We start from the raw sequence: 14,441 nt of genomic DNA on the forward strand, positions 1-14,441 counted from the left end.
GTTTCCAGAAAGCATTTATTGCCTACCTTTTAATACCACATAAATAGGACCCACTACCCATATGGTGTAGGTGTTTTCATGGCGAAGAACGATAGTACATGTTCGTTATCTCAAGTGAAGTTCCAACAGCAAGAACAACATGTAAACCACGGCAATGCCCTCGCGTTTTTCTCCATCAATATCTAACTAGTAGATGCAGAAAGCAAAATTTCTGAGACTTCCTCCCCCTTTCCTCTCTATTCATTGTCCACAGCCCCACCAACTAACATACCTTTCAGCAGAATCTTCTCTTGGACGAGCGCCCCTCAATGGTCTCGAATGTTATGCAAAGCCACCTTCATAAACACACTTTTAACACAATATAAAGTCTACAAGATAATGTGCTGATGTTCACTCCTCATAACTTGCCTCTTCCACTTTCCTCATTTCTGCTTATCGTGTTGTATTGTTTTTCTATGTATTTCCAGTTTCTTCCCACACTTGCGAGGTCCTCTGCTAATTGAACATTTGCCTCTTTCAGGCCTGAACCATTTATTTTGCATTTGGAATAGATCGTATTCAGCAGCCTTTGGTCTCATTATAATAAAAGCAGAAATGGCTGACATGTACAAAGCTGGTCAGGCAATGTCTGCGGAGAAGAACACATTTGGTTCAAACATGCACAAAATATTCAGGTACCAGAAGTGAGTTGAGAGTCACTATTCTTGACATCAACACAACGGTTAACCGAGAGTGGCATTAAAGAGCCCTGGAAAACCTTACAGTCAATGGGAATTGAGGTAAGGTCCCGCGGATTGGACTCATATTTGACGCAAACAAGATATTTCCAGTTGTTGGAGGTCAATCATCTCCATTCGCAAACATCACTTAAGGAGTTTGTAGCTCTCGTGTTCTGGGCAGAACGATTTTCCGCTGGCTCATTAATGGCGTAACTTCCATCATAAGGTCAGAAATGGGCTGTTCTTCGAAAACAGAACAATACTCAGCAACACTCGCAACGCCTCAGGCACAGGAACGGTAAATGCAAAAATGTAGCAGTACCCAGACAATATCCAGAATTTAATGTGACAAGTGAAAAGTAACTCCCGTGCCTCACACATGCCAGGCCAATAACCGTCTCCAACAAGCGAACTTATAAAAACAAGCCCTTAACTTCCAATGGCATTTCCATCATTGGTTCGTGCACTGTCGACATATTGGATGATTACACTGACAATAAACCTAACTGCACTAGGCATTGTTTGTCTATAAGAAGTGGCTGAGGTTGGGCATTCTACAGAGAGTAAATTGCCTCTTTACTGCCCAGTACCTGTCCAGCATCTGAAACGCAGAGGTCACGAGATTAATGCAATACTGACCAATTGCCTGGATGAGTGCAGACCCATGCGCACTGATTCAACGTGACATTATCCAGGAAAAAGTAGCCGTCTTGACTGCTACGCCGTACATAAAAAATGTACGCTCTGCACCACTGACGAAAGGTGGTAGCAGTGTATAATATTAGCAAGTTACATTGCAGGAAATCATAAAGGTTCAGCTCCTTCCAAACCCCGGACCACTGTCATCTAGAAGGATGGCGGCAGTCTAATTGGAATATTGCCAAATGGAACGTCCCGGACCTCCAAGCCACTCTCCACCCTGACCTGGAAACATATCGCTTTTCGTTCTCTCTCACTGAATCATGGCATTGAACTCCATACCTAACTGTGTGTAGGGGTACCTACACAAGCGGGGTTTAAAAACACAGCTCCCCACAACGTTGCGGAAGGAAAAAACTGCCAGTGATACATTCAGTATTTTCAGTGCTATCACTATTATATTGTTGAACGATGCCGCAATCCAGCTCACGTACCACTACCTAGCACCTTGCCGTACAATGCTCGCAGATGCAATTACAGCCATGTTATCAGCTTCCTTTATGCCACGAGTCCCAAAACACACGATTCTCGCGAAAGTACGGCTTGCTCTTATTTTTTATTAACTTAGAATAATTTATTGCTCGATTTGTGGTCTCCGCAGCGATAAAGAGAAGAAAATACAGGTTTCTGACCGCATTGTAATATATCACCATTCTGTCGGGAAAACAATGCTAATGTTTAATCGCCTGGCAGTTTCATTTTTGTCCACTACTCACATTCTGAGCTTTTAAGACTTTGGCTTGTGGAATATTCTGAAGTGTTCCTGCGCCACCCTGTAAAGAAACGAGAAGTCATTCATGCTTCGACTTCGAACAACAGTTTTTTTGAATTCAATGCCCTGTTCACCATGTTAAATCTATAATATCTGCCCCTATTTTATTTATTGCTACCTTATCGTTTTCTTTCTTTTCGGCCTAAAATGTCTTGTATTAAGATTGCTTCTATCCTGCCAGTCACCTTTCTTTCACAATATATTCTGTTTGCTAACTTCATGCAATACACTAGCCTTGACATTCAGATGGACGCGTCTTGTTATTTGTTATCTTCTACACTCCTCGCACAGACGCCACTTTTGATTATAGTTATCCTTCCTCTTTTCACATCTTCAAAGCTATTTAAGTTAAAACCTTTAGCTGTTGTAATGAGAGGTCAAAGAGCAGAAATTGTTCTTTCCACGTAGAACATGCAAAACATTGTTAACTATTTTCAGCATTTTCTTTTTTATATATAATCCTTGGGCAACCATGATGTTGTGTGTCTATACGTTCATCCATAGCTTCCTTTCTAGGAGTAATACACGTTGGGAAATTCCATCCCTTACAGAATGTGCCAACACTAATTTGAAAGCGATTGCAAAAATTATTCATTTCAGAGAGTTTTTAATATGTAATAATCCCACACAGTCTTCAGGGTAAAATGCAAGTTTGCCAATCTCCTTAATGTATTCAGATCCCATTGTATTGCAATAATGTGACAACATGGTGACCTCTTATTCCAATGCAGATGGCTGCATGTGCCTGCATTATGCACGCACAAATACGTTGTTCCATAGATTTTGAAGGAATATAGTTTAAATTGGCACCCTGCTTCCTCATGGTACTGAATGCCAATATTAACGTTTGTATCTTGTTCCAGACCGTGTCGGGACGGCAAAGTGGTTAGCACTGCTGCCTCACAGCGGCAGGTTCCGAGTTCAATTCTCACCTTGGGTAACTGTCTGAAGTTTCCACTTCTCCCCGTGTCTTCATTGGTTTCCTACGGAGCTCTGGTTTCGTCCCACACTCAAAGGTAGTGAAGGTTAAGTGGATTAGGGGCTAAATTGCCCCTTAGTGACAAAAGGATAGGTGGGGTTGCAGGGTCTCGGGGTTCCGGGGGAGTTAAACCAGGTAGCGTGCTCTTTTAGAGGGTCAGTACAGAGTCGATGGGCAGAATGGAGTCTTTATGCGCTGTAGTGATTTTATAGTTCTATGATTCTGCTGATTCCGTTTTGAAGTCTCCTTTGTTAAACATTTTATTGAAATTTGTTGCTCGAAAAGTTTATGTCTTTAATCTTTGGAATGGTTTCGTTAATGTGTGTGTTCTGAATTGACATGCCTACACCAGTAACGTTATTCGTGTTTATTTCAGAGATAGGACGAATGCACCAGAACAGACTTCGCATGAAGAACAAGATGATAATAGTGAAAACCGCAAGACCGAAAACAATGAGAAAATTATTGCCGTGTGAAAACTATATAAATATTACGAAAGTGTCTTCTTTGCGTGTGCGAAGCCTTGTGGAAAATCAACTGAGAGCCCGAGGCAGGGAACGTGAAGAATTACAAAAGCTTTCCTTGGAGAACAACCTCAAAGAAATAAATCTCACTGAGTTACTGAACAACAGTTCCACTGAAAGGCAAAATTCTACCACCACTGCCGTAATTGGGGAAGTCGGAATTGGAAAAAGTACCATGCTACAGAAAATAATCTACGACTGGTCCATCGGGAAAATCTACCAACAATTTAAATATGTTTTTCCTTTTAAAGTACGACAGTTGAATCAAATGCATGAAAGCACATGCCTGAATTCTCTGATTCTTGATTCCTTCCCAAGTTTCGAAAACCAATTGGAAAAACTTTGGAAACAACCAGAAAATATATTATTCATATTTGATGATTTCGACCAAATTGAGCCAACGATCTCCTTCACTGACACAGAAAGAGATACAGATCAGCAAATTAATTGCAACCACCCTGAGTGCTCATGTGAAATATCTGACATTGTACGCTCCCTTATGAAGGGGCAATTGCTGAAAGGATGCTCAGTGCTGGTAACAAGCCGACCTTGGAAACTGGAAACGTTAGCTCAGGCTCGTGTACATCTAACAGCCGAAATTCTGGGTTTCAACTCCAAGCAGATGGGAGATTTTTTTCTGCAATATTTTGATGATAAACAGCGTGCTGCAGGTATAATGAAATACTTTGAGCATAATGAAATGTTGTACACCATGTGCTATAATCCTTTATTCTGTTCAGTCCTTTGTTCGTTAGTAGAAACACACATACCGAAAGTTGCTACGGCACTACAATTCATACCCTCCGCACAGGTGTTCTCCGCTTACTTCACCAGCCTTTCACAGAGAAGCGAAGGTGCTACAATGGACTCACACAGCGACTTGCTAAAATTGGGGGATTTAGCTTACGAGGGAATTTGCAACAATATTGTTCTGTTTAAATCAGGGCAGCTCAAAAATCACAACCTTGAATATTCCAGCTTAATCTCGGTATTTATGAGAGCGATTCCAGGTAAAGAACCTTGCACATTTGTGTACGCATTCACGCACTCCGTCATGCAGGACTTTGCGGCAGCACGTGCTAAATTTCGAAATGCACCAGAAAAAGGGCTGATAGAATTGCTCCAAAATTGGTGCACTGACAACAGATTTAAAGTAATATCATGCTTTCTTGTTAGCCTGTTGGCAAGGTATTCAGTTGATCTGCCTGGGAATAAATTGAGTGAATCGCTTCCTGAAACACACGTGCAGGTATCAAGTTGGCTCAAAGATAAATGCAAAGGCGTCGCTCATAACTTGGAAGGTAGCCAAAGCCAAAACATGCTCTTAAGAATATTGCATTATGTTCTTGAACTTGGAGACAAACATTTGACAATGGACACTTTGTCTCCGTTGAAGATAATGAAATTCACAGAATGTCAGCTCCAACTATATGACTGTGCGGTCCTGTCAAGACAATTAATGGACGTTGATCAGATTGAAGAGCTCAATCTCAGTTCTTGTGGTATTCAAAAGGAGGGCATCTACGAACTGGAACTTGTGCTACATAAACTAAAAATACTCAGGTAATTCATCAGAAGTGTAAAGTAGGGTGGCACAGTGATTATCACTGCTGCGTCACGGTGCCATGGATTCTGGTTGGATCCCGGCTCCCGGTCAGTGTCGATATAGTGTTTGCAAATTCTACCGGTGTCTCCGTCGGTCTCATCCCCATAACCCAAAGATGCGCACGGTAGGTTGATTGGCCACACTAAATTGCCCCTCAAGCGGAACATTAAAAAAAAAGTAGTGTAAAATGGCCTGTTTTACTAACATGTTAATCTGACTTGTGGGATATTTTATCCCATGCCAATCCTTGTTGAATAGAAAATTTGACAAGCATCAAGTGCATTTCCGGATAGTATCTGTACACACAATTTTGTGTCGTTAAATATACGAAGTTGAATGTTGACAACATCACATCTTGCAACTTATATCTGGCTCCGCCTCATGCATGTCTGGATTTAGTAGGGAGATGTACTCCCCTTTGCTTTACTCAAATTACGTTGCATTGTACTAGCAAAGCATGCATTTTATGGATCACAGACTCCTACTGCATGGAAACAGGACAATCCACAATCGTTCACTTGTCAGCGCATTGAAAGTGTTATCAATTGCCAAACTTATGTGAGTTTAGGCACAGCAATAACATTTTCTCGCTTTCAGGTATAAATCCAATCCTATTTCAAAAAAATATATTCAATCCGTGTAAATCACAATTACGGCCTAATTATTTTGAATCACAACGTCACAATTAAATTGAGATTTAGTCATCTCAAATTATGCGCATAAGTTAATTGAAGAACTGAAGAGGTTGGCCTTTTCCATGATTTCCATACAGACACTTAAACAGCGATCGATTCGGTTCCTTCTGTCCGCTCTGAGCTATTTCCATTGTTGTTTATTGCCCTCAGATTCGTATTCAACGTCGATCTGAGATCAGTCACTGTCTACTATTAACCTCGGGGACATTGAGTTCCAGGTCATAGTCACTTGTTGTCGGAAGCATTTCATTCTCACATCCCCGCTGCATACTTGGGTCAAACTCCGGAACCTGTCTTTCTTTGATCCTTTATAATCTGACAGGGGAATATTTTTCCCTGTATTTGCCTGATGGAAATCTGTAATGATTTTTCGAACTTTTTCATATCTTCACTCTATTTGTCACATTCCAAGGAATCAGCCGCCAATGTTCCAACATGACTCTGTTAAAACTATCTTGCATGGGAACATTCAAGTAAGCAGGCTGCATACGAACGCCAACAATTCAGTGGAAGTGTCATCGCTGAATATTCAGTCTATCTACATTCTACTATCTACATTTGACAAAAAAAGGAAATGGATCTCCCATATGAATACTGTGGCTGCAAGGGAAACCTAGCAGGTGGCGAACTCACCTACAGTCCCTCGAAAACCTGTTAGCCTTCCAGGATGCTGCAGCCAGCAGAACATTGGTTCTCCGGTAGTGCAGCAAAACAACATGCAAGAAAATCGGCACTGTTCAGGTCTGAGCAATCCGCTTCATCGTCACCTCATTCTCCGTTAATCAACATATATTGACAGGAGCATGTGTTACTAAACTCTGGGCTAGTGCACAGTAGATTACCGTCCTACGTAACCCGGAGTTAGAACGCAAGTGAATTATAAATAATACTTATAGAAATGCCCGACGTCTTTGTCCCCTGGCTGCTCAATACCGACCGTCACCGCTTTTGTAAGTTTAAACACTTTTTCTATTTGTAGCAGGAACTATACCGAAATACGGAGTAAATACAACTGGTTAGCTATTATCTAATTCGAATCTCCCCACATTAACTTACCCCACTCTCTACAAGGCAGGCACGCGCACAGGGGAAGAAAGGGGTAAACAAATATTCGTAAAAGGGGGAAAAATAGCCATTTTTTCAGATGGCTGCTTCCAGACCTTAATCATCTTCAAGAGATGCTTTCATTTCAGTTTTTATTCTAGATGCATTTGGGTCTATGTAGTTTCGGAAATACAGCACTTCGCAGCTTTTGAGGAGGAAGATAGAATACTAACGGGTTGTCTTTGATGGCAGACTGTAAAATTTGACTGTAGGTTCATTCATCTTGTTTCCTGCGACTCAGGATAAAGGCTGCCAGAAGTCAAACCGAAACTCCTTGGGACTCTGTAAATCAACCCACTGTTATTAACATAGATTAACACAGAATTTACAGTGCAGAAGGAGGCCATTCGGCCCATCGAGACTGCACCGGCTCTTGGAAAGAGCACCCTACCCAAGGTCAACACCTCCACCAGATCCCCATAACCGATTATAGGATACAATCATCACCTATTACCGGCCAGAGTACAGTCTTTTAGATAGCTCCATTGACCAACAGCCAGTCAATCAAGCTGAGGTCATCCCATTGATCTCTGGTTCCGACGCATCTGCAGCTAATGGTCAAAGAAGCAGAAACTAGCAGACTGCTCTCTCCTGTAATTTCTGAATTCTGCTGCTTGAGTTAAAGATACTTGTCCATTAATCACCCATGGATAAAAATGCCAACGGCAAAAGAAATGAAAGGGGAAATGCTGGAATAAACAGGAAGGACCCTTACATACCGGACGTTTTAATACGAGCTATGCAAGATATAAATCACACCACATAGCCAACCCATCCATCCCCATTTTGTAATTTCCCTTCCCAGTCTCTACATTGGTAACAATTCAGCTCTTCAACCCATGAGAATGCATCCGTAATCACATTAACCTTTGCTGGAATGCATACAATTTTAACATTAAACTGTCGTAATAATAAAATCCAAAGGAATGATCCTGCATTCCGGGTTGTCTCTAGAACCACAAATGGATTAGGGCCTGCATAAGGTATGTTTTGCTTATTTCCATATCGGATATTTAATTCAAAGTGCTGAGGGGCTGTAGCAAGGCTAAGGGTTCCTTTTCAATGGTGGAATGCATTATTTGGCGCAGACTTAGTTTCTTTCGAAAGTTACCCCACTAGTTTTCTGTTCCTGCATCGTCACCTTGTAGTAGCAATAGCCCTACACCCACGGTCACTGGTATCTGTAGCCCTTTTAAATGGCCTTGAAAAGTCAGGGGTGGCCAGCAGTGGTTTTCTAACTGCCATGATCTTCAATCTCTCAAACTCTACTTGTCGTTCTCTGGACCACTGGGTTTTCACTTCTTTCTGCAACATGCCCTACATTTATGTATTTCGTTTTTATAGTCGAGGCGGGTGTGGCTTTATTTTAACAGAGTTGCTTATGTCTGCACCTTGATTAGTTAACGTAGTGTCTATTGCAATTCCCTATAACTCTGTCTATACTTTTTCCTTGTCTTCATTATGTTTTTTCTCTGCTATTATTCTGTTGATCGATGTGCACGACGAGTTCTTTTTTTATTATATATTAGAGACTCCAGTTCTTTTATTCCAATCAAGGGACAATTTAGCTTGGCCAATCCACCTACCCTGCACATCAGGATGTTGTGGCGGTGAGACCCACGCAGATACGGGGAGAATGTGTAAACATCACATGGACAGTGACCCGGGGCTGGGATCAAACCCGGGACTCGAGCGCCGTGAGGTAGCAGTGCTAACCACTGCGCCACCGTGCCTCCCCAACAGTGGACTTAGAGATTCCGCTAATGACTGCAATCCGCGCCTTGTTTTCATCCTTATCTTCAAAATCAAAGACCACTTGCTTCCCCTTGTCAGGAATTTGACTGTCCAAATCAGAACTAACTTCCTAAGTGAGTTTGTTCTTAATTCATTTCTCTTCTGTAATGCAACGAGTCATATCTGAGTGCTGAATGAAAATTAATCCCAATTTAGAAGATAATTGGCAGCACAACGACAAGTACCTTGACAAACGCTGAGCGAAATATTTTGTTCACGATTGATCAATAAGCAATCTTCAGCCCTCCAGCTTTAACCTTGTCTATTTTTCTTCACATGAATTCAGTCAGTGAGAAATCATGCTTCGGGTTCAATTTTTGCAGAGTTGGTTGCACCATTCTTTTTTTTTAAATACCGTTGACCTCCTATCAGAGTTATCGCAATGACAGCCCGTGCCTCCATTAAGTAAGACGGACTGAACCAGTTTGTGCTTTCCAGATTGCAATTGTTACCTTTACTTTCAGGATCAAAGGATTTCACATTATTGATTATTTGAACTTTCTCTTTTATCTGAACAGATGTGGTTGCAGAATCACTACTTAGTTCCATATCCACCTTCCTCTTGTTTTTTTATAAACAATTAATCTGGGTTGATACTGTCGCTCAGTGGCTAGCACTGCTGCCTCACGGCGCCATCATCTGGGTTCAATTCCGGTCTTAGGTCACTGTCTGTGTGGAGTTTTCACATTCTTCCCCTGTCTACGTGGGTTTCTTCCAGGTGCTCCGGTTTCAACTCATGTCCAAAGGTGTACGGGTAAGGTAGATTAGCCAAATTGCCCGTTACTGTCCAGGGATCTGCAGCCTATGTTGTGGGGTTACTGGGTTTGGTAACGGTGGTTGGGTGAGTAGAGATGGATAGAGTGCCCGTTTGAAGGATCTGTGCAGACTTGCTGGGCCGAATAGCCTCTTTCTGCACTGAAGGCACTGTATGATTATTATTTATGCTTGTCCCTTGCTATTTGTTTCCCTTTATATTGAGGAGGCATTGTGGATCGTTAAAAGGTTGTGGGTTAATCATAGAATATAGAATATAGACCATGGAACAGTACAGTACAGTACAGGCCCTTCGGTCAACGATGTTGTGCCGACCATTTATCCTAATCTAAGATCAACCTAGCATCTATCCCTTCAATTTACTGCTGACCATGTGCCTGTCCAAGAGTCACTTAAATATCGCTTATGACTCTGACACCACCACCTCCTCTGGGAGTGCATTCCAGGCACCAACCAGTCTCTGTGTAAAGGATCTACTTCTGACATCTCCCCTATACCTTCCTCCAATCACCTTAAAATTATGTCCCCTCGTGACAGGCATTTCCGCCCTGGGTAAAAGTCTCTGGCTATCCACTCTATCCATGCCTCTCATCACCTTGTTCACCTCTATCAATTCACCTCTCTTACTTCTTCGCTCCAGTGAGAAAATTCCTTTCTCCCTCAACCTTTATTCATACGACATGCCCTCCAGTCCAGGTAGCACCCTGGTCAATCTCTCTGCACCTTCTGCAAAGCATCTACAACATAGAACATAGAACACTACAGCACAGAACAGGCCCTTCTGCCCTCGATGTTGTACCGAGCATTGCCCGAAACCAAGATCAAGCTATCCCACTCCCTGTCATTCTAGTGTGCTCCATATGCCTATCCAATAACCGCTTGAAACTTCCTGAAGTGTCCGATTCCACTATCAGATAAGGCAGTCCATTCAACACCCTAACAACCCTCTGAGTAAAGAACCTACCTCTGACATCCCTCCGATATCTCCCACCCTGAATCTTATAGTTATGCCCCCTTGTAACAGCTACATTCACCCGAGGAAACGGTCTCTGAATGTCCATTCTATCTATCCCCTTCATTATCTTTTAACCCTCTATTAAGTCGCCTCTCATCCTCCTCCGCTCCAAAGAGAAAAGCCTTAGCTCCCTCAACCTTTCCTCATAAGACCTATCCTGCAATCCGGGCAGCATCCTGGTAAACCTACTCTGCATCCTTTCCAATGCTTCCACACCCTTCCTATAATGAGGTGACCAGAACTGCACACAATACTCCAAATGTGGTCTCACCAGTATCATGTATAGTTGCAGAATAACACTGCGGCTCTTAAACTCAAGCCTCCTGTTAATAAACGCTAACACACTATAAGCCTTCTTCACGGCTCTATCCACTTGAGTGGCAACCTTCAGAGATCTGTGGACATGAACCCCAAGATCTCTCTGTTCCTTCCACATTGCTCAGAACCCTGCCGTTGACCCTGTAATCCGCATTCTAATTTTTTCTACCAAAATGAATGATCTCGCAATTATCAGGGTTAAACTCCATCTGCCAGCTCTGCGTCCTATCAATGTCTCTTTGCAGCCTACAACAGCCCTCCATCTCATCCACTACTCCACCAATCTTGGTGTCATCAGCAAATTTACTGACCCACCCTTCAGCCCCCTCCTCCAAGTCGTTGATAAAAATCACAAATCGCAGAGGACCCAGCACTAATCCCTGTGGTAAACCGCTGGTAACTGGTCCCCAGTCTGAAAATTGTCCATCCACCACCTTCTATGTGATAGCCAGTTATTTATCCATTTGGCCAAATTTCCCTCTATCCCAGACCTCCTTACTTTCTTCATGAGCCGAGCATGGGGAACCTTATCGAACGCCTTACTAAAATCCATGTATACGACATCAACTGCTCTACCTTCATCTTCACACTTAGTTACCTCCTCAAGGAATTCAATCAAATTTGTGAGGCAAGAATTACCCTTCACGAATCCGTGTTGACTATCCTGGATTAAGCTGCATCTTTCCAAATGGTCATACATTTTATCCTTCAGGACCTTTTCCGTTAACTTACCGACCACCGAAGTAAGACTACTGGCCTATAATTACCAGGGTCATTCCTATTCCCTTTCTTGAACAGAGGAACAACATTCGCCACTCTCCAGTCCTCTGGCACTATCACCGTGGACAGTGAGGACCGAAATATCAAAGCATAAGGCTCTGCAATCTCATTCCTTGCCTCCCAAAGAATCCTTGGATATATCCCATCTGGCCCAGGGGACTTGTCGACCCTCAGGTTTTTCAAAATTTCTAATACATCCTTCCTCAGAACATCTACCTCCTCCAGCCTACCCGCCTGTATCACACCCTCATCCTCAAAAACATGGTCCCTCTCCTTGATGAACACCAAAGAAAAGTATTCATTCAACACCTCTCCTATTTCTTCTGACTCCATGCACACGTTCCCACTACTGTCCTTGACCGGCCCTACCCTCACCCTGGTCATTGTTTTATTTCTCACATAAGAGTAAAACGCCTTGGGGTTTTCTTTGATCCGACCCGCCAAGGACTTCTCATGCCCCCTCCTAGCTCTCCTAAGCCCTTTTCTTTTTAGCTCATTCCTTGCTAACTTGTAACTCTCAAGCGACCCAACTGAACCTTGTTTTCTCATCCTTACATACTCTTCCTTTTTCCTCTTGACAAGACATTCAACCTCTTTTGTGAACCATGGTTCCCTCACACGGCCATTTCCTCCCTGCGTGACAGGGACATACATATCATGGACACGCAGTATTTGTTCCTTGAACAAGCTCCACTTTTCATTTGTGCCTTTCCCTGACAGCTTCTGTTCCCATCTTATGCTCCCTAATTCTTGCCTAATTGCATCATAATTACCCCTCCCCCAATTATAAACTTTGCCCTTCCTATATCCTTCCTATAATGAGATGACCAGAACTTGACACAATATTCCAAGAGTGATCTAAACAGTGTTTTATGAAGCTGCAGCAAAACACCGCGACTCTTTAAACTAAATCCCCTGTAAATGAAAGCCAGCACACCATCCGCCTTCTTAACAACCCTATAAACCTGCGTGGCATCGTTGAGGGATCTATCCACGTGGATCCCAAGATCCCTCTGTTCCTCCACACTTCCGAGAATCCTGACTTCAACCCTGTATTCAGCATTCAAATTCGACCTTCCAAAATTAATCACTTCACATTTATCTAGGTTGAAATCCACCTGCCACTTCTCAGGCCAGCTCTGCGTTCTGTCAATGTCCTGCTGTATCTTGCCACAGCCCACAACGCTATGTATAACTCCACCAAACTTAGTGTCATCGGCAAACTTCCTAACCCACCCTTCCACTGCCTCAAAAAAGTCATTTACAAAAGCCACAAAGAGCAGAGCCCCCAGAACAGATCCCTGCGGGCCACCACTGGTCACGGACCTCCAGGCGGAATACTTTTCATCCACTGCGATTCGCTGTCTTCTTTCGGCCAGCCAATTCTGTATCCAATGTTAGACGTTTAGCTGCTGTTGTATAAAGAGTCAAAAGTTCTGCTCGTTCTCACAAACACCTTTATTTTCTTTAACACAACTCTGTACAAAAGCTCTATCATCACATCACATGCCCCAAAGGCCACCAGAAGTATCTTTACATAATCAGTGTCAGTTATTGGATACTTAACATAAATGCGACATGTAATTGGAATGCCTCTTAACCCATTCCTTAACAATCTCCCCTTCCTTGGAAAAAAAAAACAAATTTGTTGAAAAAAAAATTACAAGGAACCCCAAAACACACGCAATTTCCCCCCTTATTTTTTTCAGATTTGGAAGGGGAAAAAAACAAAGTTACAGAAACAGGCGCCCTTCATTAACAATATCCAAACGTTTCTGTGAGCTAGCCCCTCTTTTCGTAAAACAGTCGGACAATTGATAGCTACTGTCAACCCATTTAATTTTACTGTCTCCCCTCTGTCCAACATCTGCTTTAAATTTGCGATGTCTATCATTAAACTTTTCTCATTGACACTTTTTTTAGAGTGCATATTTTCCCACAGGGATTTATTGTCAATGTGACACTCAATCGGTATGTTACCCAAATCCCATAATCCCAAAGTTTCTGTCAATATCTGAGATATATAAAATGCCATATCCACCGCCTCTACAAGGCTTAACGGCTCAGCAGCCAAAGCACTTTTGGCCACTCTCCTTATTTTCTTTGATTCCCACACAACATTTACCATTGTTCCCCAAACGGAAAATAAGAAAACCTCCTGCGCTTGAAACCCCATCACGTATATTTGCATAGGACACATCACTATAAACTAAGAGTTTCATTTGCCTAAGGTAACGTAACACCGGGAGCCTCAAACCCCACTCCTGGCATTTTTAGTTTGACTAACGCTTTATTTTCTCTTATTATGTCTTCCACATTGGGATCATTCATTTTTGTACTCAAGTCTAAGACATCAAAACTAACATCCGGTCTAGCCTGTCGACCTCAGCAATTAAGTTGGCCAATTAAGCTTCGCAATTGCTCTTTTTCCATCTTTGAAACCACTGCATGTTTTTGTGAAACCCGACCACGATTGCTATTGGGCTGACGCTCTCCAAATAAGATTGCTGACGTAAAGTCGCCCTAACGTCGTATGTCCGATTTCCAGTCCAATATATTTGACTGCACCGGAAGCCTGACTTCCAACCCTGAATTATTTCCTCAAACCGGAGATTACAATAGCTTCGAAATCGCTAGTCCCAACTCACAAAAAGTCATCGGC

The 14,441-nt window shown here is 42.5% G+C and overlaps 1 protein-coding gene across 3 annotated transcripts in view; it reads left to right on the forward strand.

Moving 5' to 3' along the window:
• The window catches only part of LOC140410174 (NACHT, LRR and PYD domains-containing protein 12-like), a 121,129-nt gene that overhangs the window by 74,216 nt on the left and 32,472 nt on the right, over positions 1–14,441 (forward strand). For all 3 annotated transcript variants that reach the window (XM_072498154.1, XM_072498152.1, XM_072498153.1), the window contains one exon: positions 3,546–5,256. In XM_072498154.1, coding sequence (XP_072354255.1) covers positions 3,546–5,256 — 1,711 coding nt within the window. The remainder of the gene's footprint in view (positions 1–3,545; positions 5,257–14,441) is intronic.

The sequence above is a fragment of the Scyliorhinus torazame genome, chromosome 4, assembly GCF_047496885.1.
Source record: "Scyliorhinus torazame isolate Kashiwa2021f chromosome 4, sScyTor2.1, whole genome shotgun sequence".
In the NCBI taxonomy this organism is placed as follows: Eukaryota; Metazoa; Chordata; class Chondrichthyes; order Carcharhiniformes; family Scyliorhinidae; genus Scyliorhinus; species Scyliorhinus torazame.